General features: G+C 34.3%; 6 protein-coding genes across 8 annotated transcripts; all 6 read left to right on the top strand.

The window, feature by feature from the left end:
• The first annotated feature begins 2,306 nt into the window (after positions 1-2,306).
• Positions 2,307-6,091, top strand: LOC145331612 (cilia- and flagella-associated protein 299-like). Its single transcript, XM_080176377.1, has 5 exons — positions 2,307-2,360; positions 3,643-3,695; positions 4,238-4,288; positions 5,625-5,677; positions 5,956-6,091. Exons 1-5 carry the CDS (start codon positions 2,343-2,345, stop codon positions 5,997-5,999), a joined length of 219 nt encoding a protein of 72 aa, XP_080032503.1. The 5' UTR covers positions 2,307-2,342; the 3' UTR covers positions 6,000-6,091.
• A 6,271-nt stretch (positions 6,092-12,362) lies between these two features.
• Positions 12,363-14,421, top strand: LOC145332542 (uncharacterized). 2 transcript variants are annotated; one of them, XM_080177543.1, is made up of 3 exons: positions 12,363-12,517; positions 12,869-13,195; positions 13,448-14,421. In XM_080177543.1, exons 1-2 carry the CDS (start codon positions 12,363-12,365, stop codon positions 13,173-13,175), a joined length of 462 nt encoding a protein of 153 aa, XP_080033669.1. In that variant the 3' UTR covers positions 13,176-13,195; positions 13,448-14,421. The 2 variants fall into 2 exon arrangements, with proteins under 2 accessions (XP_080033669.1, XP_080033668.1); XM_080177542.1 differs by having other exon boundaries at positions 12,869-14,421.
• Positions 14,190-17,793, top strand: LOC145331166 (uncharacterized). Its single transcript, XM_080175790.1, has 6 exons — positions 14,190-14,299; positions 14,838-14,953; positions 15,218-15,386; positions 15,854-16,406; positions 16,626-16,781; positions 17,202-17,793. The coding sequence occupies exons 1-6, from the start codon at positions 14,272-14,274 to the stop codon at positions 17,791-17,793; spliced, it is 1,614 nt and encodes a 537-aa protein (XP_080031916.1). The 5' UTR covers positions 14,190-14,271.
• Positions 17,794-18,042: 249 nt separating this feature from the next.
• LOC145332541 (uncharacterized) lies at positions 18,043-19,689 on the top strand. The gene is made up of 4 exons (XM_080177541.1): positions 18,043-18,164; positions 18,392-18,708; positions 18,936-19,159; positions 19,374-19,689. The coding sequence occupies exons 1-4, from the start codon at positions 18,075-18,077 to the stop codon at positions 19,514-19,516; spliced, it is 774 nt and encodes a 257-aa protein (XP_080033667.1). The 5' UTR covers positions 18,043-18,074; the 3' UTR covers positions 19,517-19,689.
• Positions 19,690-19,716: 27 nt separating this feature from the next.
• Positions 19,717-22,067, top strand: LOC145332539 (uncharacterized). Its single transcript, XM_080177539.1, has 2 exons — positions 19,717-21,027; positions 21,438-22,067. Exons 1-2 carry the CDS (start codon positions 20,857-20,859, stop codon positions 22,062-22,064), a joined length of 798 nt encoding a protein of 265 aa, XP_080033665.1. The 5' UTR covers positions 19,717-20,856; the 3' UTR covers positions 22,065-22,067.
• Positions 22,068-22,819: 752 nt separating this feature from the next.
• On the top strand, positions 22,820-26,455 carry LOC145332538 (uncharacterized). 2 transcript variants are annotated; one of them, XM_080177537.1, is made up of 4 exons: positions 22,820-24,061; positions 24,394-24,480; positions 24,966-25,154; positions 25,621-26,455. In XM_080177537.1, exons 1-4 carry the CDS (start codon positions 22,822-22,824, stop codon positions 26,430-26,432), a joined length of 2,328 nt encoding a protein of 775 aa, XP_080033663.1. In that variant the 5' UTR covers positions 22,820-22,821; the 3' UTR covers positions 26,433-26,455. The 2 variants fall into 2 exon arrangements, with proteins under 2 accessions (XP_080033663.1, XP_080033662.1); XM_080177536.1 differs by having other exon boundaries at positions 24,966-25,307.
• The last annotated feature ends 687 nt before the right edge of the window (positions 26,456-27,142 follow it).

Genomic DNA, 27,142 nt, shown 5'->3' with positions numbered 1-27,142 from the left:
AAGGTCTCATCAGGGAAGGAGAGGGCATTGGGCTGTTTATTACACGGGCCCCTAAAGTTTTATATTAAAGTTTTCTTATTCGTTGGCTTAACAACTTATATATGACTTTTATTGAATCTTGATTGATCGTTTCATTTCACGTTCAGTGTCCAAACATTTGAACCACTAATTGTAATTTATGGAAGGAGTATTTTTTTGTATCAGCATCATATATCAAAATGCTTCAGATTTTTTATGTACATAATTATAAAACTAGTCCCTAGTCCCCCCTGTAATACGCCATTAACTTAATTTTGTTGTTTTATTTCTCACCTCGAAAAAATTCTGAAAAATGGACAATTATAATATTTAACAAAAAGGCATAAGACAATGGTCGATAAATTGATGTACAACCTCAATGATGATACACAAAATTACCCCTCCTGTAGAATAATATCAGTGTTTGAAACGTTTGAACAATCAACTTTTCGAAAATGTTATTATAAACTTTGGGGACTAGTGTAACAAACTGCCCATTGTCCCCTCTCTCTTTCTGAAACAAATGAGTAATACATAGAAAAAAAACAAGGATGACAACATCCATAAAAGCAAAAGTTTGCAAAAACTTGCAGATGAATAAGGAAAGGTTTTTTTTCCAGGAACGATTACACTTGGGAGAGTTTAATTTTAGTTATAGTTTTAAACCTTCCCAGGACATCAAAGAAGATTCCAATCACTATAAATAAGAACTATTTCTTTCTAGCAGTTAACGAGATACTAATCTGCAGATACAAACACAGACATACATACATACGTTTACCTTTAAATAAGGTTGGTTTGGTTATATTTCAAGTAAATTATATTATCCAGAATACGTGTCCATTTCTGTAAAAAATGCGCTAAAACTTATTCTTCTGCATGGGAGGGGTGAAGGGGGGTACAAAAAGGGTAAATAATAGGAAGTGAAGTAAATGTTTTTTCCTGTAAAAAGTTGGGGGCTTAATCCTGTAAATCGTTAGTGTTCACCCATCGAATCCTGCAACCAAAACCGGGTCTCTACTGCTGCTATGTCAAATGCGCGACAATAATAGAAAAGGGAGAATTTCTTGGCCCAAAAACTTGAGCAACTTTTTACCATGCACGGTTTAGACTTCCAGATAATGGTCATGCAATCAAAGAGTTTGTTGGATGTTGGATGTTATATAACCTAATTCTTGTTAGCAACCTAAATCGACGACTATTTTTCCCTTGTCATAATATCAACGTTTATTCTACATGATCCGTTTCAGGAAATAAAAGGTACTAGGACAAACGCAGAAGTCCCAAACGGAGGAGTGGACAAACGGAGGAGTGGACCCTTAACCTAACCTAACCTATTTTAAACTATGTTTTAGGTTTTTTAAATGCCTAACCCCTGCGGGGGGGCTTATTTGTATATTCATATCTTAACCTAACCTAACCTGTATAGAAATACTTACTTAAATTAATATTTTAACACTCCAGCGTTTGTCCACTCCGACGTTTGGGACTCCTGCGTTTGTCGTGTAACCAAATGAAATAGTAAGAATTAGAAGAAGGTGGGCGGGGGGGGAGGGGGTGTGTAACTGTTGGTCTACTGGGTAAAACCGTGATGCTACTAGAATGGTGGGTAAATTAGTTTTGCATTAAGTCCGTAGTTGTTTTCTATTCATAATAGAAACATTTTACAAATATTTTGTGGAAAAATTATTTTTCATTTTTTGGCGTTATTCTAATTTTTTAGCCAATCTTTTCTAAAATTAGGGTCGGTCCATCCGTATGTTTGACCTTAACGGATAGTCAATTTGGGCATGTAAGAATTGTCTTGTTAGAATTGGTCTTTCATGTAATATTTAGGTACGATTTATAAAGCTAAGCAGCTCTATAATCATTATCAGAAAGTCCGTACATCCCTTTTAAAAATGCTGATTTTTAAAATTTTTTTGTTTGATATAATTATCCTCTTCATCTGATTTTTTGAATAATAATTCCTAGAACAACAAGGTACAAGGAACAATAAGCGAGGTATCTCATAAAAAAAGACCTTAATTTGTAAATATGACTTTAAACAATATGTTGTATTTTTTTCAACATTTTTACAGGGCTTTTACGTCAGGGCTTTCTAGTAATTTTATAGTTGATACGCTTTATTATAATAGTATATAACTGTTTCATGAATCATCATGCAAAGTTAGATCATTATGTTAGTCTGCTACAAGGTTCACTTTGTTAAGGAACATCAAATGCTGTTGTAAGATCGAAGTAATGATAAATCAATCCATAAATATTGAATCTAAATACATTTTTTTGTTGTTGATTTCAGATATGCCAAGTTTTATAAAATTATGGCATTCTTTGATCAGGTATAATTATTAATTTTTAGAACCAATTACTGTGTCTATCCGTCCGTCCTTTACGTTATGGGGGAAATTTTATTTTCCATGCCACTATTAAAAGTACTAAATTGAAAGGTTTCGTGATTTACCCCCCCCCCCAAAAAAAAAATAATTCTTTAGACATCTAAAAATCTGCTCTTTAAAAAACTTTGTCAGTATTTACTTCTAGAATTTTTCGTCCTTCGTTACTAGCTTATGGTTGCCGTAATCCTTGTTATTTAAACACTAGAGGGAGAAAGGGTTAAATAACTGTATCTCCCCATCGCAACCGTCTTATGCAACCCTACTATTGGGTCATTGAAAATCAACCAATGGTATCGCTTATATTACACAGCCAAGTAGCAGAAAATGATTTAGAAGCAGACGAAAGAGGTCTTTGAAAATTGAAGGGAGGTAGTTGTCTGTATAATATATACATCTATACTATAGATCTCTTATTTAAACCACTGTTTATTAGCATGTTAAGTAACACCCAACAGTCAAAAAACTATTTTTTATTAACCGAGTGGCGTGCAAAGAGTTTTTACAGGTGATTGTTAATTATTCAGCGGTAATAAAACTTAAAATATAGAAAACTTACCTCCACGAAAACGAGGCAACACGCAGTTATTGAGTATTGTCATCGTAAATTTCTTACTTAACTTTTTTGAAATTAAGACAAAGCCCAAATTGTGTTAAAATTGTGTCAAAAATGTTCCAGGTGACGTAATAAAAATGAGGGATTATCCATCTCTTTTTTATGGGTTTTCTTACCCACTTCTCCTCTCATCTCCTTCATTTTATTAGGTCACGTGGATCATTTTTGACACAATTTTAACACATTTTGTGCTTTGTCGAAAATAACTTTGATAAGAATTAAACACGATGCTATGGTCAAACATGCGTTAATAATCTTAGGAATCTTAAGGGATAAGACAATGCAATGAACTCAGCTTATACCAATAACGAAATTAATTCGGAAAAAAATCACGAAACCTATACGTGTTTTTCAGCTGTCGTTGGGGGGCAACACATCGTAAAATTGACGACCTGTCCATTTGCCCCCCAATTATTATTTTAGATTTATTTCCCTTGTTGGTTATACCTTATACCTGCAATGAACTAATAAATTGATGCACCTCAAATTACTCCTTACCTATGCTAGAATTATTGATGGACATTGCATTGCAAGTCTCTAAAACACAATAACACAATCTGGTGCAACATCCAAGTAATGATATATCGAGTATATCAATATTAATTGTTTTAGTTTGAAAATTATGAAGATTACCTGGACAGCCTCGTAACAGAAGATGATAATATGTAAGTAACTCTTAAAACAAGGATGGCAACATCCTAAAGTATGTACAAACAGACAAAGTGAGTTATAAAGCAGATGTTCAGTCGTCATGAAACATTTGAAAGAGTGAAAAATAAAGAAATCTAATAAAATGTTTTTGTGTCTTTGGAAAAATGAACGACAGACAAACGGACAAAACGATGTATAGACCAGATGCGCACAGGACATCGAAATCTTCACTGTGATTTTCTTAAATAGCATTCGAGGAAATCACATTTCCCCAAAAGCGTTACGGACTGACTGATGGACAGACAAAGTGAATTATAAAGTAGCCTCACTATTTTAGTTTTAAAATTTTTTTGTTGGGGTTGGACCTTTTTCTTTCTAGGGGCGATATAAATTAGGAGAGTGATACCTTAATTAGTTATAAACCTTACATGGCCTTATAAGAAGCTACACTGTAAAGGAGGACCATGCCAGTTAGCGATATCCTCTTGCATTTCTTTACAAATGAACGGTCAATCCTACCCTAAATGTAGAAAATGTACACTTTTTAAAACTTTAGGTATCTTGGAGAGTTAGAATATGCCAGAGCCTTGGTGGAACTTGGATATAGGTAAAACTGTTTTCAGAATGGCTTTGAAACTGATTATTATCTGCTGGATTAGAACTGGTTCTTAGCCCTACTGAAAAATAATGTTTCGTATTATAGGCAATTAAAGCATCTCTATAATCAAATCCTAAAAATAATGTAGGTATGGCCTTAAACAGAATTCTGTACAAATTTATATACAATTTTGTTTAAAATTAAGGTTTGTATTTTGCTGATAAAGTTCTGACACTCTATATAGTTTGTCCAACCGTCTGATATTTTGCTTTGATGGATATTTTGGAAAAAAAATTGAGTGGAGCTCCCACAAAAAAATGGCTGAATTTAAGAAAAGACAAGGATGACAACATCCATAAAAGCGAATCTCTGAAACGGTAGGACAAACGAACATTAACAAAAGTAGAGTTTCATAACTGAATAATCAGAATATAAAATCAAAACAAATTGTAAATAAATTTGTTGAAAAACTTCTTAAATACAGAATATTGTTTAAGAACATACTGATATTTTTAGGACTCAATTATACAGATGCTTCGCTTATAACATTGTATTTTATGGTACTAGAAATCAGTATCCAAAAAAATCATATCAATCGGATAATTTATCACATAAAAATTTGTTTTCCCTTCTCCACCCCCCCCCCCCCTTCCTTTACAATAAATAATTCGGTTGTACATAAACTTTCAAACAATTAGGTACACCATATTTCAAAGTAAAAAGATTTGGATTTTATTTTGTTTTAAAAATTCTTTTTTTCAAAGTACTTAATATTTTTAACTTGTTTTTTGTTAAACTTATATTAATTTTAACTAGTATGAAGCTTGTTGTTTTCTTAATAATTTTTGCAAATATGGTTATAATTTTATAGAATTGAGAAGGCTTGAATAAAGCGAAATATATTTTCTACAAAGAAGTTTGTTCTTTCATGTGTAGTTAGCTCTAGCCGCGCGTTTTTTGAAATTTGTTTTCACCACAGGAATCACCATGCAAAGTTTGGAATCTAAAGGACAATTGTAACCAGTTTGAATTAACGAAAAGAGCTCACTGTTTGTGACCCCAATTACAGAAAAGCTTCGCTTTAAAACAACTTTTTTTGGGAATATTCCATTTCGTAACATAATCCCATAAGGGGCGATTCGTCGTTTTTTTTAATTTTATAGGTTATTTTAGGTTAGGTTAGGTTATATAGGGTTAGGTGATTGCCCTACAGGGTTAGGTAATTGGCCCCGCAGGGGCTAGAAATAGGAGAAAAGCTACTGTTAAAAATACGAAGAATCGACCCATAAGGTGCGATATTACGAAAGGGACTATACCCCTTTTTTTAGTTGGTAAATGTTTTTAGATCATCTGGAACTTTGAGTAGACAGTTATTTGATCAAGGAAAGGAAGAAAGAGGTAAATTTCTATATAAAAGTAACAGGATCTGTTTGTGTCTGTCTGTCTGTACTGCTAACCGGTTCTTCTTTACAATATAGCTTCTTCTAGGTTCTGGGAAGCATTATAACTATTTGGGGGAAGGGTTTTGGCGTCCGAAAAAAAATCATTCCTTAAAAAAAATTTATTTTACTTTTAAAAAATAAAATTGAATATGCAAGTAACCATAGAGGACTTTATGGGCGTAGCCGGTAGAAAACCCATAATTTATTCCAATATTAATTACCTGTGTTTTTTAGCTGCTGAGAAGAGTATTAGTAACAGGAATTTGATATATTTCTAATGTTAGAGTAGCTACTCTAAAAGTTGTTAGTTGTCATCAGAGGCGTGCACGGGGTTTGTCTAGGCCGCACACGAAAATTATGACACCTTCTTACGAGTTATGAAACCCATCCGTATATCAAAATCGAAGGGGAGGGGGGGGGGGGGTGGTAGGAGGTAGGGAGCTTTAGAGGGGTGTATTATAGACCACATGAGGGGTTCTTTTTTAGTGTCCTGTTGGTGGTCCATCCTCTACATAATCAATATTTTCCATTGTCGTCACAAAATTACTATTTGTTGGAGTGTAATATTTATACATTTACACCCCTACTATTCAACTTAGGGTTAACATTTGGTGTGTAAATTTAGAAAATTTTCTTAATATTTGGATGGGGGTGGGGGTGAGTAATAAGTTATTTACCCCTCTACTTGTACGCCCCTACTAAAAAATCAAACTGTAATCAAAATATTCAAACTAAATGCTGTAGGAAGACAAAGCAGACAAAGAGGTAAACATATTAACATGTTCAAAACATAATGGACAGAAATTAAATATTTTACAGTAGCGAAGCTACTATATAGTTGTTCGTGCCTCTACTTTTGTCTTATACTCTTTGAACATTTATAAAAAAAAAGGAAAAACTTAACTTAACAAATGTGTGCTTCTCAAAGGTTACTTATGCCAAGTAAATGTGTGTTAACCGGGATATAATGAGCAAATACATTTAAATGCACAAGTATATGTGTTCATTATGCCCTTTCCTCTCTGTTTTCTGTATTAAAATACTAATATTTTACGGTAAAATATTTCTGGGATCTAATATCTCCAAAATTAATGAACTTAAATAACTGCTAGTACTGATGCTCTAAAGTTTGGACTAGATTAATCTCTATATTATTTCTTTTTTTCTGGTTTAATAATAATAATTTTGCTACTACCCAGGTTCTACGAAATACCAGAAAAAAAACTCGTTTTACCAGAAAAGTGGTAAAGCTGGTCAACCTGGTATAATATACCAGTTTCGTGGTAAATTTTACCAGCAAAAATTTTAGCCAAAAAATTAGTCAAATTTTACCATTTTTTTTGTAAAATTTGACGAAACAAAAAAACCCGTTTTTTGTGTTTTAAATAAAAAACAGCTCTTCATAATCAGTTGTAGTACTTTAAAATAATGACTTTTATACAATGAAGCCTAAATTTAAATTTTTTTTTTTTTTTTCAATTTTACCACTTTTGGAAGTTTTACCAAAAATGTGGTCAATTTTACAACTCTATTTTTCAGGTTAAGTCCGAATTTTCGGACTTAGACAAAAAAACACAATTTGGTCAATTTTTACCAAAAAGTTGGTAAAATTTGACAAGGTATTTTTTTAGGCTAAGTCCAAATTTTTGGACTTTGCCAAAAAAAAAAACTTGGTAAAATTTGACCAACTTTTTGGTAAAAATTGACAAGGTAAATTTTTAGGCTAAGTCCAAATTTTTGGACTTTGCCAAAAAAAAAAACTTGGTAAAATTTGACCAACTTTTTGGTAAAAATTGACAAGGTAAATTTTTAGGCTAAGTCCAAATTTTTGGACTTTGCCAAAAAAAAAAAATTGGTAAAATTTGACCAACTTTTTGGTAAAAATTGACAAGGTAAATTTTTAGGCTAAGTCCAAATTTTTGGACTTTGCCAAAAAAAAAACTTGGTAAAATTTGACCAACTTTTTGGTAAAAATTGACAAGGTAAATTTTTAGGCTAAGTCCAGATTTTTGGACTCTGCCAAAAAAAAAAACTTGGTAAAATTTGACCAACTTTTTGGTAAAAATTGACAAGGTAAATTTTTTGGCTAAGTCCAGATTTTTCCAAACAAACATCCTTCTACTTAATGATAAACATCGCAAATAAAATATAATGAGGAAATATTCAGACCTAATACTTTCCAAACAAAGCATCCTTTTACTCAGCACTATTTGCTTTCGTTATATGGAATATGAAATTAATAAAATATGATGATAATGATTTTATTTAGAATTTATTTCATATTATAACATAACAGGTCATATAGATATTATCCAGGTCAATACTGAAACTACAAAAGATTGGCATCCAAGATAACAACAGTCTACTACTGATGCCTAAATGTCGATTGATAACAGTGCCACCTGGAGAGGTAAATTGTAATGCTGCTTTTATGGAGATTAATGTACTGAAGAACAATCAGGCAAGTCTCCTACCTGGAGGTACTCTGACTATTTGGCTGGAAGTTATAAAACCTGGACCTGAAAGTGCAGTATCCTGTCTCTCTGGTGACCTGGAGAATTGTTTTGAGGATCCAGAGTTTACTGATTGTTTGATAGAAACTAGTACCTCCAAATTAAAAGTGCACAAGTTTATACTTGCCTCAAGATCTCCAGTATTTAAGGTAGGTTTTTCCATTCTTACTTGTTAATTAAATTCTTGTCAATATTTTTAGGTAAATTTTTAGGCTAAGTCCAGATTTTTCCAAACAAACATCCTTCTACTTAATGATAAAAATCGCAAATAAAATATAATGATGATAATGATTTTATTTAGAATTTATTTCATATTATAACATAACAGGTCATATAGATATTATCCAGGTCAATACTGAAACTACAAAACTTACTAGTATCGTTTCTGTAAATAACATTTTTTAGAATTTTAGCTTGTGGAATGTTTGGAGCTCTCGAGTAGAACTTAATTAATAAACACCGATTGGGCGGATTGTAATCAATACGCTTTATATGTTAAAGTTAATATTTTTTAGAATTTTAGCTGTGGAATGTTAGGTGTCAACATTGTCGTCATAATAAACACTGATTGTAATCAATACGCTTTATTTAAGTTAATTTTAACTGACTAACAGAATATTCTCTGTTCAACATTGATCGTCATAATAAAACTTATTAGTATCGTTCTGTAAATTATTTGTTAATTTTAACTGACTAACATATTTTAACATATTTTCTCGGTTCAACATTGTCGTTATAATAAATAATGAAATTTTTTGTATAATCTGTGACTGTTACATGTTGAGATGGAACTCTCGTTGTTCTCCATGGAACTGCAAAGCTCCACGTACTTCAAAACTGGTTCAACTCCAAAATCCTGAAAAAGAATATTCATTTTTAAATTAAGCAATTAAAGGATTAACAAATCAAAAAGGCCTTACAAAAAGGAAAGTTAACGGTTTTGGGAAAATTTCATGGAGAAAGTAGATACAGCTTGTGTATGTGCCTGCTTATTAGAGAAAGTTTAATTCAGTTATCAATACATAACCAGACTGAGAGAAACTAAGAATGTCTTATAACGGGAATTTGGAGTTATGGTATGAATTAAATAGTCGTATGTTAGTACTAAGAGAGAGTCTAGAGATTAGAGCCAGAACTGACAATGTCGAGATCCAGAGGGAGGTTTGTAAGAGGTTATATCAACATGGATGGATTACTACACATCTTAATCGCTGCCGTCCTTCCCCTCTGCTGCCCGCCGCTGCCCAGGCTGCCGAACTGGCAGCTGTTCTTCACGAAGTAAACATGCACGAGGATGAATGTAATGCTGTTTAGATTTTAATAATATCCTGAATGTACTGTTTCAATAATATAAAGTAGTAAAATCTAATTTTAAATAGCTACCTATCTAGTACATTATTTTTATGTATTAACTTTTGTCTAACCAGTTTAATATCTATCTAATAAATTTAATAATAGCTTAATTGTTAATATAATTTAGTATACAGTTTCATAAAGGTAGTTCGATGTGTGTCTGTGTATATTAACTTCATATTTGTTATGCTTGTATACATGGAAACTACCTTTTGGGGCCGAGGTGTTGCCGTAGTTGCGTGTAGGATTATTCCAACTATCTTTTATTACAAATAATTAAACACTTACTTTTAACGGATGAATTTCTGATGGCAACAGCTTCATGTTGGTGCTTAAGAAATGTTCCACGGTCGAATTGCGGTCAGCTTATAATCAGAGAATACACCCAGCTGTGTGCGAAGCTAAACCTGAAAAAGAATATTAATTGAAATATAATTTATATATATTTTTAATATTATTTTACATAAAACACATCTTATAATATCTTTCTATTAAGGGTATAAAACTTCGTTACGCTTAAAACAATCATAAACCTTAAAGGGCGAATATAGGTTGGATATAATATGAGCTTATTTCAAAGGTGCTATTATATAAATTATAATAAATAATTTAAAGATAATGACATATCTAATTGTATTAGTCTGTTTACAGCTTATAAAACCTGTCTAACTCAAGATAATATTATGTAATTAGTGTGGTTCCCTAAGAACTCAAACACTCTACCGGTATCACACAAGGCTTCGTAGCAAGGTTGAATTAAAAAGGTTTCGTTAAAGGATAGTCTTAATAACATGGCCTAAAATATCCATGTTCTTATTAAAATTATTTTAACACTTACTTCTATGTAAACCATTCACTAATTGCAGCGCCCATATATTTTCTCACGAATCTGATTCCTGGTTAAGTCTGAAAAACAATATTAATTGAAATATAATTTGTTAATATTTCTATTATTATTTATATATATTAATAGTAGAATACTTTAAATATTAAGAATAGGATAAAAAGTCGTTCTTATATCATATATCAAAAAGGTTTAAAAAATTATAAAACAAACAGTTTATCGAAGTAGCTTAAAACCATGCGTAAGGTCCTAAATTATATTGATTTTTTTATTACATTATTTAAAACTTACTACTAAGTGAGCCCTTCTTTAATTGCAGCGCCCAAATAGTTATTTCTGATGAATCAGTGTTGCTGAACCTGAAAAACAATATTCAATTTAAATATAATTTATTAATATTTCTTACATTCATATATATTAAACCCGGATTATTTAATATTAAGAATAGGATAAAAAGTGTTTCTTAGATCAAATCAAAAAGGTTTAAAAAAGGCTTAAAACAATTATCCTATTATATATATTAATATTGTTCTCTTTTACAACGAAGCTTTTTATTTATTTTAATCTATAGCTGAAACTCAAATTAAAAATAGGATGAGGCCTCGACTTTTCTCTTCCTACTTTAAGTGCCCCTAGAGGCTTCTAAGGGGCATAGCCGCTAGTAAAACTTAAACCGTTAATCGAAGGCAGCCTAAAACCGTACGCTCAAGGTCCTATATTATTAATGTTTTTATATTAAAATTATTTAAACACTTACTTTTACGCAAACCACTCTTTGATTGCAGGGTCCATATACTAACAGCCAAGACTGAAGGTGGACACGTACTTTTTTAAACATCTGACTATCATCTCTTTGATTGCAGGGTCCATATATCAACACTAACAGCCAAGACTGGTAGACAAGTACTTTTTTAAACTTCTGAATATATAGCTCTCTAGGAGTTCTTAACTGACATTCATATAAATCTTGTGACATGGACCATCTCCTGTCAATCATACTTGGATATAACACGTATTTTCTCTAAGAGACTTGAACTATAACACTCATTGTTTACAATAGTTTTCAATCGGTATAGCGGCATTCATGCACATGCTCTGTACAGGTATACAACTTTATATTGAAAAATATTTCTTTTATATCCATTGCAATATATTTTTTTATATTTTATCGATGATATTTCATTTAAGTCATTGCCAAAAATATATTACATTCACATTAAAAAAAATTTACATTTATTTAACTTTCGTAACCCTGTTTTCAGATGATAAAATCAACGTGCTGGACAAAGTTGCCAAACTTTAAAAAACACCTTATGTATATAATATCATTTTAATATTTTACCGGTTAATTAATTAAAACTGCATAACTTATATAATTCATGAAATGTTATTATTCGTTGCAATTTTACGATTAAAAATATAACTGTCTTGCAAAGTGTTTTGCCACCTATTCAATCTGTATGTTGGCAACCGTAACTTTCCATCGGCGCAATAATTCAACTGGACTATATGACTACGGTGCATTTTTGTATTTTAGTAATCATTTTTAGTGAAATTACAGTGAATTAAGACGTTAATATGTATCATTCTGTTTTATAATTCAAATTTTATCATTAATTATTGAAAATTCTTTCTAAAATATTCTTCGTATTCGTTTTTTCTCCCATTTTTGGGACTCTTTTTAGCTTACGTAATATACAGGACTTTTTTAAATGTAAAATTAATAAATATATGTCTTGCACCGTAGTATAAACGGATTGTCGCAAATATAGGAGTACAATTATAAGAATGAAACTACTTTTTTGGCCCAGAGGTGCCGGAGGCACTGGCTAAAAATAACTGTTTTTAATCTTATGCTTTTAGATTTTTATATTCGTAGAAAACCATGCATATAATACGATATGCTAGTTACCTAGTTTTTTGGCGTATGAATGAGAACACCTGTTCCTATCCACCGGATTCGAATGAATACGAGCTATTTTTATTTTGTAATTTTTTATTTCTTAAATATTCTACCTTTTCAGATAGTTCTGAATAACAGGCTATTCAAGTTAATCACCTGGGTACGCGTACATCATAATAACAGGTATGGGTGTATATTAGCTGTATAAGATTTATTTTTTTTCTCCTGCTACAAAATTTGTTCTAAATAAATAGGGGGGGGGGGGGGGGAAGTTTTGACACATTTGCGTAAACAGGGAGTATAGGCTTTATCTTTGGACTGAGAGTATAGGTTATTAGGGATAAAATCATTCTTATATGATGAATTTTCCCAAGTTTTAATATTTTTTGGATAGGCCTCCAGGTTCCGGAGCTCCAGGCCTTCTCCCCCCCCCCCTTGTTTAAGGACAAATAAAATACCGGAAAGTTAAAAAACATTAATCACACCCCTCCCAAAAATAAACAAGACAAACAAAATAATCATTCCTCAAATTAGGATGGATCCATACCAATACCACGAGCTGCATGACAGATGGGACGCCCTCATGGTTAGGATGTTGAGACTCTTCTCCAAGCTAAATATTCGAGTTCAAGAAGAATCATGTGGCATTGATGACGCTGTTGAAATAGTAAAACTCTTATACCATCACGGTTGGGTAGAGACACACTTAAAGAAGATTGAACCTATGCCCGAGAATCTCTACGAGAACGAGAGACCCCGCCTGGATGATACCGAGAGACGTGTCATTGACCATGAAGCCGACTGTGCACCTTTCCTCACCAACGTCAGCCCTTTTTTCTAAATAAAACCCAGAGTAACAAGGTAAAAACTACGAAATTATTGCAGGGGTGTATATTCTGCTCCGGGGGGGGGGGGAGGGGAGGGGGAAAAAAGAAATAAGTGGATCAATGATGGAAGTTGCTTCAAATCACATGCTCTTGTTCATGGCTAGTTGTCTTTTGTAGCAGGGGAAAAAATTGTTTTTAACCAAAAAATGTTTCAGAATTCTTTGAGTTTCTTCATTAAAAAACGCTTTAGTTTTCTCATTTTTAATTCAATGTTCTTTCCTTTCAGGGAAGAGAAAGGAGAAGCTAGGAGAAGCCGAGCTCGCCGCCGGCGATTTCATCCAGCCTCCGGATATCCATGCTGAAAGCGAATTTTAATTGTAATTTGTGGCGTTATCCTCTTAGAAAATTTTGTTTGTATTATTTAACTCCCCATCCCCCCCCCCCCCCCCAAACTAAATTGCTGGGTTAGGTTAGGCTAGGTTAAGTTATACGGCTAGGTAGAGGCCAGGGGCCGTTTTTCTAGGGGGGGGGGGTATTTCCTAAGAGGATAACATCAATTTGTTCTTTCAGAACATTTACGTTAACCTCTCTTTGATTGCAGCGCCCATATATTTTATAATTAAGTACCCATGGTGACAGTGATCGAGCCCCACTGGTCGTGCAGATATATAATTTCCTGCATATAAACATTAATAAACATTATTTACCCCTAAAGCCGACGATTACGTATGCACGTGTACAGTTTTTTAAGCTTCTGGCTATAGCTCTCTAGGAGATCTTAATTGATATGTTTTATTTTTTGTTTTTGTTTTTTGATATTTTTGTTATGTTGTTTTTTATTATTTATTATTATTTATTTTATAGCAAATTAACAAATTTTCTGGGTTCAACATTGTTGTTATAATAAAACTCCATGCAACTGCAGAATTCTGCAAAAGTCACGACCAGTGGGGCTCGATTATATATGCGTTCGTCGGCTTTTCAGGGAAGGCAGGAAATTTATATAGGTATTATCCAGGTCAGGACTGGAACAAACAAAATTTTATGTATATATTGTATATAGTTATTTTTTTCAAAGTAAAAAAATGTCAGACCAACGCTGGATGACGTATGTATAATTGGATCACAATTTTGATAGGTAAGTTTAATTAATTTTATAGACAATCAAAGAATAAATAAGGGTATTTTCTTGTTTGTAACTCTAACTCTTTATTTTGTGAGTTCCTTTGACATTTAATTTTGGTTTCAAAAAGTGTCACTCCCCCCCCCCCCCTTTTTTACTTTCTCCTTCTTTCGTTATATGTAAACAAGTAATAACCTTATTATTATAACCAGGGGTGTATATTCTGCACAAGATTTATTTTTTTTCCCCTGCTACAAATTTTTTTATTTTTTTCCCCCCCTTGATTTTTCTGAAAAAGTAGGGGGGGAAATAGAAAAATATTTAAAGAACTCTATACTTCATTTATTTTATCCCTCCTACCACACATTTCTTTAGTTTTTTTTCACCAAGGAGGGGGGGGGGGGGAAATGGAAAAAATGTTTTCAGTTTTCTTAATTTTTACATTTTTTTTTCCTCCAACCACTTATTTTTTATTTCCACCCCCCCCCCCCCTGAGCAGGGGATCCCATGCAGAATATACATCCCTGATTATAACATATACTTCTTATTTCAGGAGTTACCTATACACCCCTGTTAGACGTTATTGCAATGGGAGACAATTTGATTGGTACACTCTCTAAAGCTCTACTGAAGCGTATAAGAAGTGGAGATAAGACGAAAAATGTACAGGTGACTTTTTACAACTAATTATTTCTACATATTTAAGATGAGACCTTACTTTTCATTACTGTACTTAAAGTATAATCTATGCTCGACTTTAATTTCTATTTTTCACTTGCAGTCAGCGCACTATAAACATGCTTGCTCTTACACCAGTATAGTCATATGTACTGTAATCAATTGACACGTGTAGCTTGCCCAAATAACGATCCATAACAACTCCCCTATATTATTTTAAATAAGTAATTCACTAATTATGTAATCTTTTTCCAGTTGCAGCATAAACTGAGGTCCATAAGAAAACTCTTCTGTAATGCAACGAGAAACAGAAAATGGCGCAAGAAACCTCCACAAAGTGAAGACAGTCAGCCATTACTAGAAGAAGAACAGCAGGAGGATTTGATGGATGTGGAATATGAGAACGAAACTGCATCGTCAAAAGGTAACCTACAATATCTGTAATATAAAGTAGAACGATGTCGGTCTGTCTGTTTGTTGTTTGTTTGTCCAAATTCCCACAAACATTGTCTCCCAATTTTTGTTTTTTATTTTCCTTTCAATCTAAATTTCAAACAATTGGTTTGATCAAACGTTAGTTAAGTTTGTCTCAAGATATCCTTGTTCCAGGGGTGTATATTCTACATGGGATCCCTTAACCTAACCCACCTTCACCCACTCTCTACATTTATCTACTTTTTCTGGAATTTTTAATTTTTTAACTTTCTAATTTGACTAGTTTTTCTTTACGGCATTATCCTTATACTAAAGTAACAGGATGTCTGTGTGTCTGTTCAAAAGGATCTTGCTAACCGCTGAACCGATTGGGTTCTCCTTTACAGGGTACCTTCACATAGGTCCCGGGAAGGTTTATAACTATAAAACACCATGTTTAACATCGTATTTTTTTAGGTAAAGTTTGTACAGGCTGCAATACCAACTTCACAAAGGAAACCGAAAGTATATGTTATCAATGCTACGCAAACCAAGTTTTGGAGCGATTAAATAACAATCCTGAAGAAACAAACTACATTAATATTGTTGTAGACAATATTAACAACAATAATACCAACGATAATAATGATGCAGACAATGACAGCATTCAAGATGCCGAGGACTGGGAACACGTCGAATTGTTTGATATACCTGAAGATGATTTTGACCCAGATGATGACGATGACCCTGATGACGAACCTGATGGCGAACCTGATGGCGATCATGACGGGGATCCCTTCAAACATCTTACAGAACTTGAGAAAGAAATTGTTAATGATTTCAGAAGCGTTTGTGTTCTAGACAACCCCATCTCTCACAACAAAGTTAGAATCATCCTGGCAATTCTGAAACGCTCGTGTATTTTCAAATTTCCGTCATATAATACATTATTCAAACCCAAATACAAAGTTGAAATCAAAGAAAACAAATATAATCCTACAAATGCTCCTGGTTCACTGATTGAGTGCAGGTATGTTTATATACGATTTAGAAAGCGTAGCATTTCTATAATCATTACCAGAATTTCCGTACGTCCATTTTAAACATGTCGATTTTTCTCCTTTTTTAACAACAAACTTTCAAGTGTTCTAATTATCAGTTTGATCATTCTTTGGTATATTGCTTCCTGCAACAACTTGAGAACAATATTATAAGCTATTATTAGTTAAAAATATATTTCTTTTTCCAGATTCCCTACCTATGAGATCCTCCAAGACGCCATCACAGACTTTAAACGGTTGAATGGACAACAGGCCGTTGATGATCATATAACTTTTGACATCTCGGGCGACGGAGTGAAAGCAGCTCAGGGATCTCATATCTCCTATTATACTGTCTGGATTAGGTAAGTAATTAATATATTGTGGATTTGAAAGGGTTGGGTTGGGATAAAGTTCTTTTCATATACAGCATGACCCTCGAAAAAATATTTTTTAGGATTGGCACCCTATATTTCAAAGGATATCAAAATATTTGTTTTACATCAATTGACAGCCCAGATTTTTAAAGCAAAAGTTTAGGAAACCATTCAATAAAGAAATAAGAAAGAAAACTAAGTTTACAATTGATACTTTTTTCTATTGCATACATATATAAAAATCTGTCTTACTGTATACCAGGACTTAATTAATACCATAAGTAAACCTAGTTTTTACCACTTTTACGGTAAAATTTTACCAGCCTTTACGTTTTATAAATCAGTAACTACAATTTTAAGTCTAAGGTATTAAATGCTATTATTATTAATTCTTCTTTATTATTTCAGGTTATTCTTCAACAAGGATTTCAGTGTTATATTGCCAGTCAGCATATTTGAGAAGACGAGGAGGCGTCCCTACAGTTACAACTTTCTGGATAATGTTACCCGATTCATCAACAAACTAATTCAAGAAGGATTACCTGGACATACCTTTCAATGTAGAACCATCATCCACGATGCCGTTGCGAGAGCCGATGTATTCGGCATTCTTGGCCATGGATCAAAAAATGGATGCCCACACTGTGACCTTCCAGGGATGGCTTTTTCACAGACTTATCTCCGTCAAAAGAACTTGGTATTGTTCGAATCAATGAATGTATTTTACCCCAGTGACAGTCAAAATATGGGTACGCCGAGGTCTGACGAGAAATTCCGCAAGTTAGAGGAAAATAATCAGAACATGAAAACCAGTTTTTCTGAGCTTGACCCGAGCTTGGATTTAATACAAGATACCCCCAGTGATCCGATGCACGCGTTGCACCTGGGCTATGTAAAGAAAGTGATGACGTACCTGAAGAAAGGACGTAATAGTTATCCAGAATTGGAAGAAGAAGACTTAGTTCAAATGGAGAGAATTACAGGGATGTACTGCATTTGACTAAAGAAATGACGCGTAAAATAGGTGTTTTCTTCGCGCATTTCTCGGCACTGCGATAAAATTCTGCATTTTTAGATTTATATCTATTACACATTATTTGTACGCCTTGTTATGCCGCTTAAAAGAGTGTTAGTTTGAAAAGTTTAAAGAACTTAAATTTTGAAAATTTTCTCCTTATCACCCATATTTTACCATGAACTGCAGTAACTCCAATTATAGATGAAATCAACGATCAATTGAAGCTTGTTGGCGATTTTGATCGCGTTCCCCGTACGTCCATCATGCGCCTGACAGAGAAGAAGCTAGCCCTCAATTTGAAAAGTTCTGAATTCAAAGTACTGGGCTTTTACCATATGATATTTTATGCAGAGGTAGGTTTTTACCATATTATAATCTTTTTAGAATTTAAAGCTTATTTCAGTTTCATTATATTGTATAGCAATAACATTCTTTTTAAATTTGCGCACGTGTGCTATATTATATATATATTTCTATTGAGGAGGGTGGACTTCCAATAAGTATATAGGGCGAAGCCCCTAGAGGCTAGGGGCGAAAGAGCTAGTTTTCCCTTAAATTATTACAATGTTTTTTTTTCCAGTTGGCAAATCTTAAAGATGAACAACGTCTGATATGCAAGTTTTTATTCCACATATTGCGCTGTCTCGAAGAGCATATAACAACTGATTGTGTGGCTGAGCTCAAGACCATGATAATGGTCCTGAACTCAAAATTGGCGGAGATGTACGGCGAATCGTGCTTGAGTTACAATACTCACATGCTTTACCATATGCCGGAACATGTCCGCCGATTTGGACCATCCATGGCGTTCAGTTGTTATGCTTTCGAAAGTGCCAATCATGTGATTGCAACTTACATCCGAGGATATAATTTTGGCCTTAAAGAGGTTTCAAACAGGTAATACTATTTTTTTTTAGTTGAGTTCCTTTGACTTTTAGTTTTGGTTTCAAGAAGTGTCACTTCTCCCCCCCCCCCCCACTCTTTACAAATTTTAATGTAATTTTTAAAAATGTAACATAACTTTCTTTCCGTGTATTGCTGATCAAACACTTAAGCTATAACGATTTCACCAGCAACATACCTTTCCGTTTAACAGCCATTAATGACATAAATGACATATTTAGATTGTTGATATTTCACACAGTGAAACCGTACATAAATGAAAAGCTGGCTGTCAGGGGAAAAAGGAATGCCAACAAACGAAAGTTCGAAAGAAATCAATTCTATACAGACTGCCAAGACCTCTACTTTGTCCCAGACTGCCGTCGTGATAAAACAGTATGGTTGGTCCACAAAGTGAGGACATTTTTTCCGGCATACACCTTTCCTGAAGATTCCAGAAGAATAGGTAGGGGTGTATATTTTGCACATGATTAATTGTTGTATAGAAATATTTCATGAACTATACATTTCATCTAATTCCTTTTTAACCTACCACAATTTATTTGTAATTCTCTTATCATGCCAGGAGGAGAGTGTGGTAAAGGGGGGAGGGGGGGTCTAGGAAATATGAATTAAGTTTTATGGTTTTAAACACTGAAAATATACACCCCTGGTATTAGGAGTAGGCAAGACTGACGATCCCGAAGACTATAGCCATCCTCCAACACAACTAGCCTCCAACCTACTGAAGTACAGAGTAGCACATATCTCCGTACACCTGTTGCATCAAGATGTCTCCATCGTAATTCCTATCGGAATTTAATTTTGTACATTGAAAGCAGAGAAAGGGGGGGGGGGGAAATGACACTTTTTGAAACCAAAACTAAAAGTTCCATATTGTACCCTTATAAAACAACTGCCATGCAAAATGACAGATCTGTAACTGTTTCTTTAGTTCAGTTCCTTTGACTTTTAGTTTTGGTTTCAAAAAGTGTCACTTCCCCCCCCCCCCCCCCTTTTGTTATAATATGTATGTAAAATGTTGTAAAATTCAACTGAAGGCCCTTCCCTCTTTATTTGGAATTTATGTGAAATGTACTTTAAAATATTTTTTTCATTAAAATTATTTTTTATAGCTAATTTTAAAAAAGGCATTTCAACTAAATTTAGCAAAACCCTACCTTTTTGGCCATCGATGGGTATGAAGTTAAAGTGTTATAAGTCTAGTCTGTAATTTGAAAGAGTACATGTTTGCAATTTAATTTAATTTTACATAAAATTTTAATTTCTGTCTACACATTTCAGATTTAAAACTATGCAAATTGCCCATGCCAACGACCTGGATCCAACAGCGTAATTTCGACTGGCAATTGATCAAGCTAGATCCCAAAATGACGAGGACTGGAAAGAGTGCTAGTTCTGTAAAGGTAAAAATTATATTTAAGGCCTAATTTACTATTGTACAAATTGCTGCTACCCTTCGCTCAAAAAAACTTATAAATTCGCATGTTACCGGATCGAAAGGAAAACCTTATCGGTTCATGCTTAACAGACCACAAAAGATTATTGACCAAGTATAATTATTTATTAATTTTCCACAGTGTGTTTAACATTTGATATTAGTAATTAAAATTCTAGGGGCGTAGCCACTGCTATCTAATATCTTTTTATGCATTGTAAATACAACAATTATTTCTTGTTTTAGAACAACAAGCCTACTGGAGGTGGCAAACCTAATGGTGCCAGAGGTGGAAGTGCCAAAGCTCCAAGTGCCAAAACTGGAAGCAACAAATCTACTGGAGGTGGCAAAGGTACAACAGCAAAGGTAGGGTTTTAAGTTTTATTGTTATCGGTTTTTGGTTTGTTGGTGTTTTGTTGTTAAACTAAACTTACTAACATGATGTCTGTTTGTGGGTTTGTACCAACAAATCTCGTTAACCGTTGAACAAATTGGGTCCCTCTAACCATATAACTTAACCTAGCCTAACCTAACACAGTCATTTTGTCGGGAGAGGGGGGGGGGGGAGGGTAAAGTTTTAAAAAATAGAAGAAAAAAATTAGGATAATGCCGGTGTTGTTTAAAACTATAATCCTCGGTAAGTAATGCTTTACAATAATTATCTATATTATTTTTAGAACACAACTAGAACCTCAACATCTCCAATGAGGCCAATAAATATTACCCCACCTCCATCTCCACGGGCACGGCACCACTCCGCGAGTCAACGGACCGCGAGAGTTGTAGTTCCTCCTGCAACATCATCACGATCCCAGTCCCAGTCATCACGACCCCAGGGATCATCTGGCCCTTCTGGTGAGATGGAAGAAAGCGAGGTATTATTTTTATTTCATTTTGTCATCCAGAGGATACAAATTACAATTATTTAGGATATATATCGACTTAGCCTGGAAAAAATAACTTGTAAGATTTGACTAAATTTTTGGTAAACATTGACCAATAAAAATTTACCTTGTAAATTTTTACAAACAAGTTGGTCAAATTTTACCAAGTTGATTTTTTGGTCAAAGTCCAAAAATCTGGACTTAGCCTAAAAATTTACCTTGTCAATTTTTACCAAAAAGTTGGTCAAATTTTACCAAGTTTTTTTGTTTGTCAAAGTCCAAAAATGATGGAAGATGCTTAGGATCACTTGCTCTTGTTTGTGGATAGTCTTCTTTTCTACCACGTAGTTTTTAAAATACCAAGACTTGAAAATATGTGGTTTAATATGTTTCATTTTAAGGATTTGTTCACCGGGGCCGTTATGAACCAAATTCAGAACCAATTTCAGCAGCTACGTACTTTCTTGACCTCACAAATGAAAAATCAACTAGAGCCCATTAATGCGTCCATCAGAAACTTGGTAAACAAAACGTCCACAAACCATGAGTTAGTGAAGAATGAAATCAAAGACCTGCAAGACAGTGTATCAAGAGATATGGCTGAAAATACTAAAACCCTGAAAACAGAAATGAAGAAAACCGGCCAAATTGTGGAAACCTTGGTGACTGATCTAAGAAGACTGACCAATGTGGATGAGCTTGATGAGGAGGAGGCGAATAAAGGGCCTAGTGAGAATCAGGATGTTGTCGTGGACCAGATTTTCTCACCAGATTTTTACAGAGAAAGAATAAAGAACCATGACCCCTTGGAAAAAGATGGTTATATGAGAAGAGAAGAAATTATCTTTTTCATCCAAAATTTCGAAGACTCACGGAAAGTGGATATAGGCTGGCAAACCTTACTGAAAGTATGCCGAGACATCATAACCTTCACGTATGTCGTGTTCGAGCAGTTCACCTTTGACGCCCGCATCACAGCTGCCTTTTGGACTGCTCCGGAAGTTATTGATGACGAAACTGGTAAGTAAATATTATTTTGTAAATTTGACATGATGAGAAAACGTTTAAAACAGGGAGAAGGGAGGTGGGGGCAAGGGAAATAAACCGAATAAAAGGGGCATTCCTATTCTTGCTAGCAGGTGACCATGTACAATAATCTTTTTATATATATATTTTATTTGTGAAAATAAATCTTGTGCAGAATATACACCCCTGGTACAATAATAAACATGTACCTATGCAGAGTTAATTGAAAATTTCATTATTATTTCAGTGGAACGTTTCTTGGATCATTGTAAGTTAGTGCTTAACGAGACGTACCTACATGAAGCTATCCCACCAAATTTGTGGAGAACAGGAACCTATGTGTCTTCAAGCGACCTTTTTCTAGTGAGGAACCACATACAAGCTTGTAGGTAATTCAATTATTTATCGCATCTATTCCGCGTCTATTAAATGTGAAAGTGGTAGTTTTACAAAATGCATTTCAATGTTCTTTAGTTAAAAAAGTAGTTTCACGAAATGTTAACTGCATATTGTATTCTTGTTAAATTGTTAAACTACATTTCTATGGCATATGTTTCAAAGAATTTCAATTTTGTACCATGTATTTTTTTATGTGGCAAGACTTTTAGTTCATCTTTTCTTGATATATGTTATATGTTATATATTGAGACTGTTTTGATATAAACCCTTTTTTTATCTAGGTTCTTGCGCAATTTCGAACACACTTTTAAAGAGGACGCGACTGGTTTTTGTGAAAATAAGAAGAGGGCCGAAGATTATATGCTTGCTAATGAGGATCCTGTCTGCTGGAGGCTATTTCGAGGGCTGGTAACGCGAAAACAAGAACGCGCATTGTCAACCCCAAACTACACGTATGAACAGGTTTTTGAAATCAAGCCAAGGAAGGAGACAAGCAATAAGAAAGGCAAGAAAGACAAGAAAGACAAGAAAGACAAGAAAGACAAGAAGGAAAAGGCACAGAAACGATCAGCCTTACAGATGTGTGAATTTTATCTGGCCCCTGCAGAGATACAAAGAATTAAGCGGCGTATTAAACCGAAGACAATCACAACTTCAACACCAGGTGTTACAGCCGAAGACAAGAAATTTTACCACATGTTAGGTGCCCACTCAATGGGTTGCTTACCCCACGAAGTTCAAGGAAAGAACCCGATTTACTTGAGAATAAACAATGACAGGTCGAGAAATTCATTTCAGATCAAAAATTATGCAGACATGGCAAAGAACCCCAAGCAATTTTTCAAGACAGTCCATAGTAATAAGAAGGTTATACAAAGAGCTGTAATGTATTATTCGTACGCCACAACCAATTTGAAACCAGAAATGAGTGAAGAACAGACAAAGATTCACAATGCCAGTGAGAAAGCAACTAGAATTTCAAGAAATAGAAAGATGAATGCTGCTGATGAATCCACTGCTGATGATTGCACTGCTGATGATTCCACTGCTGATGATTCCACTGCTGATGATTCCACTGCTGATGTATCCACTGATGGTGAAGACAATGCTGTTGAAGACAATGAAGCTGAAGGCAATGCTGTTGAAGAAAATGGTATGGAAAACATTGCTGATGAAGAAAGCAACAATGGTGAGGAGCTTGTAATTGATGACGGAGGCGACGACGTTGAAATGAATTCAAATGATGATCAGATTGGGAATGACTTACCCATACCACCCGCGGAGAATCCAGCAGTAACTCCAGAACCAGTAAAGCACCCAGTAAAGCCACGTAGGTTATATGAAGATCCAATTGTCAACAGCCAGTCCAATAATAAACCCAAAGTAAATGTATTTAAAAACATCACAAGCTCCAAAAGGAAGAAGCATGGAAAGGGCTCGAAAAAGTCGAAGAAGATAATTATTTCTGAAACAGACGATGAGGGCCAAAATGTGGGAAATCTTGATGATACAGTCCCAATGCAAGATGATGAACAACCACCAAACTTTCCACCACTGCAAAGACAGAAAGAATTTTATGGACGAAATAATTCAATCACAGGTACATATTTGTTGAACATTAATTATTATTTATAAGTTTTATCTTTCCTCGTATTGTGTATATACTGCACAAGATTTTTTTTCCTCTGCTACTAATTTTTTTAAAATTTTTCTTCCCCCCCCCCCCTAGTTTTTTTTCACCAAGTAGGGGGAAAATTGAAAAATATTTAAAGAACTCTATGATTTATTTATTCTATCCCTCCTACAACACATTTCCTTTTAAAATTTTTTTTTCAACCAAGTAGGGGGGGTGGGGGGGTGGAAAAAATGTTTTCAGTACTTGCTTTTTGTTTGGAAACGTATAAAATTAATGTATAAATTAATTATTTACAGGCAACAGTAACGAGAGACAGGTGACTGGAAAGGCAACAAGTGTCGTGGAGGAAAGCAGCAGTGATGAGAATGATGAGGATGCCGAAGGTATTGTTATTTATAGTTTGAAAAACGTAGGAACTGTATCACCTAAATTTAAGTTTATTAATATTTTAGTTGAGAAGTAGTCTTAGATAAAAACCCTGTGGATTAATTTTGTTTTAAGGGAAACTTCGTACAGGCCCTGACAGGGTTTTAGGCTAAAATTTGTATGGGCGCAGCCGCTATCTATAATACTAAGTAGCTTAATGTCTGTCCGGCCGTCAGAAGCTTAAGATCTCAGTAACCACTGAATCGATCGAGGTTACGGTAAAATTTTACCACCTTTTAAATCGTATAGGCTGGTAAAATTTTACCATAAAAGTGGTAAAAACTAGGTTTTTTATGGTATTAATTGTATCCTGGAGATCGGATTCTACTCTTCTGTGTATTGGTCCTGCGGTGATTTTAAGCTATTTCCTTGGAGGGGGGGGGGGGGGGGGGGTTGGGTAACATTTATACTATTTGAAATAATGACTATAATAATTATTTAGATGATGTGGCGATCATTCCAAAGAACCGGGAGCGAAGGCAAACCGCATTGGAAGCCGAAGCAAAAACCAAGAAAAGTTTACAGCTGGACAATGAACCATCATTCGAGGTGGATAACGAAGATGACGGAAACCAGAGTGACGAAATTGTGGAGGTTGAGGACAATGAGGGCAAGAATGACGGCAATGCAAGTAAGGAAATTCGGATACATCCATGTGGAATAATATTACCCAAACTTGCCATTATAATTCACAACCACACGGGTCATTATGAGGTTGTTGCAGTAGGCTCAAATGTTTCTATATACAACCAAATGGAAATTTTAGAACTCATCAACATTGACGGTAAGTTACAGGTCTTAATGTAATAAATGGGGGGGGGGGGGTGGGCGAAAGTGACACTTTTTTGGGGCTTTTATTGGCGGTTCTCGGCGGTGGCGACGCCGTTTCTTCACAGTTCCATATTGTACCCCTATAAAGCAACTGCCAATGCAAAATTCCCCCTTTTATCTTTGATTGGCATATTAATATAGGGTAAAAAATATTGCTTGTTTTCATTTGAATCTGATTAATAGTAACTAATGTTCATATAGGTATGGAAATAATATTGAAGCTACAATTATGTACATTTGCTTTAACATTTTTTATTTCTTTGTAGGAGAAAAAGCAAAGTGGAAAAAAGATGGAGAAGAAGGTGAATTACTTTCTGACATCAAAGAAGAAGCACCAGAGAGTGATGATACAGATGAAGGTCATCAATCAGACCCAGACACTGGAACTGGCAGTAGTAGTAGTAGTGAAGAAGAAGAAGAAGAACGCAGGCCAAAAGCAAAAGTGGCCCAAAAGCCAAAGCCTACCAAAGAAGCTCCTAAACGTCCCAGAAAACAAACAACATTTCCATCAACGAATCAAATTGATGCGGTGTTGTACAGAAACCAGAGCAGAGCAAGCACGAGCAGAGCACAAATTAATTCAAGCCGGGAATATGCTGAAAGCGCAGGCACATCAAATCCTGATGAAGACGTAAACCCAGAACCAGGTTGTAGTTATAGTCAACTCAGTCCAGAGCAAGGTTGTAGTAATAGTCAACTCAGTGAGCAACCTAACCAAATTAAGCTGCAGCAAATGTTGAACAGAACAAATACACATTTGCCCGATTTCGGCCAGCGTGGTGAGGCTTGGACAAGAAGAGATGCCAACAAACGAGTAAAGGACAACATGAAGAAGCAAAGATTGTGGGAACAGGGACACAGGCCTGAAGATGATGAGTTAGAGAAGAAGAAAAGATCAAGCTCCAGACCACCACAGAGAGCAAGTTCTCAACAATGTTCTCAAAACATAAACAATTACGGTATCTTTGGCAGCTACATTACAGCTGATTCGGGAAAGGGGTGTATATTCTGCACAAGAAATATTGTTTGTCCACGGCTAAAAATTTTTAAAATTTACAAATGTTTTCAGTTTTCTTAATTATTACCTTTTTTTCTTACCTCCATCTATTTATATTTAATGAAATATAATATACATCCCTGAGCAGACTTGGAAAAAATATTATACATCCGATCCATGTAGAATATACATCCCTGGCAGAATGGAGACAAGTATTATCCGTCGGAACTTTCGTCTGAAAACGAAGAACAAGACGAAGAACAAGACGAAGAACAAGACGAAGAACAAGACGAAGAACAAGACGAAGACCTGATTATAGGTCGCAGTCAATCCCAATAATTCCAGGACTTTACGTATATATATATTTATATGTAATTTTTTTTGATTTCATAAGTTTCATCTTCAATTTTTTTTTATAATATCTAGAAAGGAGTCTTTTCCCAAAATGCATTTGAAGTTAATTTAGTGAACCGTATATTTGAACCTGTTTAAATGTGTTTAAACTCTATTTATATGGCATAAATTTGAAGAAAGTTAAATTTTCTACCACGTACTTTTACCATCTTAACAAAGAAAAATATGCAATTCACAAAATTAAGTTCAAATGCATTTTGTGAAACTACCCCTTTCCACCAATTAAGTTTAATGAGCTTAAAGTTAAGAGCTTAAACTGAAAATTTTTTGTTGTATAATCTGTCGCATTTTTTGTAATTCAGTATATAGCAGTTGTAGTTTACCCCCTAAACTAAGGAAAAAAAGTATTCAGAACTAGCTTTTGTTAATTTTATATA

This window comes from Acartia tonsa, chromosome 11, assembly GCF_053477335.1.
Source record: "Acartia tonsa isolate MP-2025a chromosome 11, ASM5347733v1, whole genome shotgun sequence".
Classification (NCBI taxonomy): Eukaryota; Metazoa; Arthropoda; class Copepoda; order Calanoida; family Acartiidae; genus Acartia; species Acartia tonsa.
This window is presented reverse-complemented; position numbering and strand designations above follow the sequence as displayed.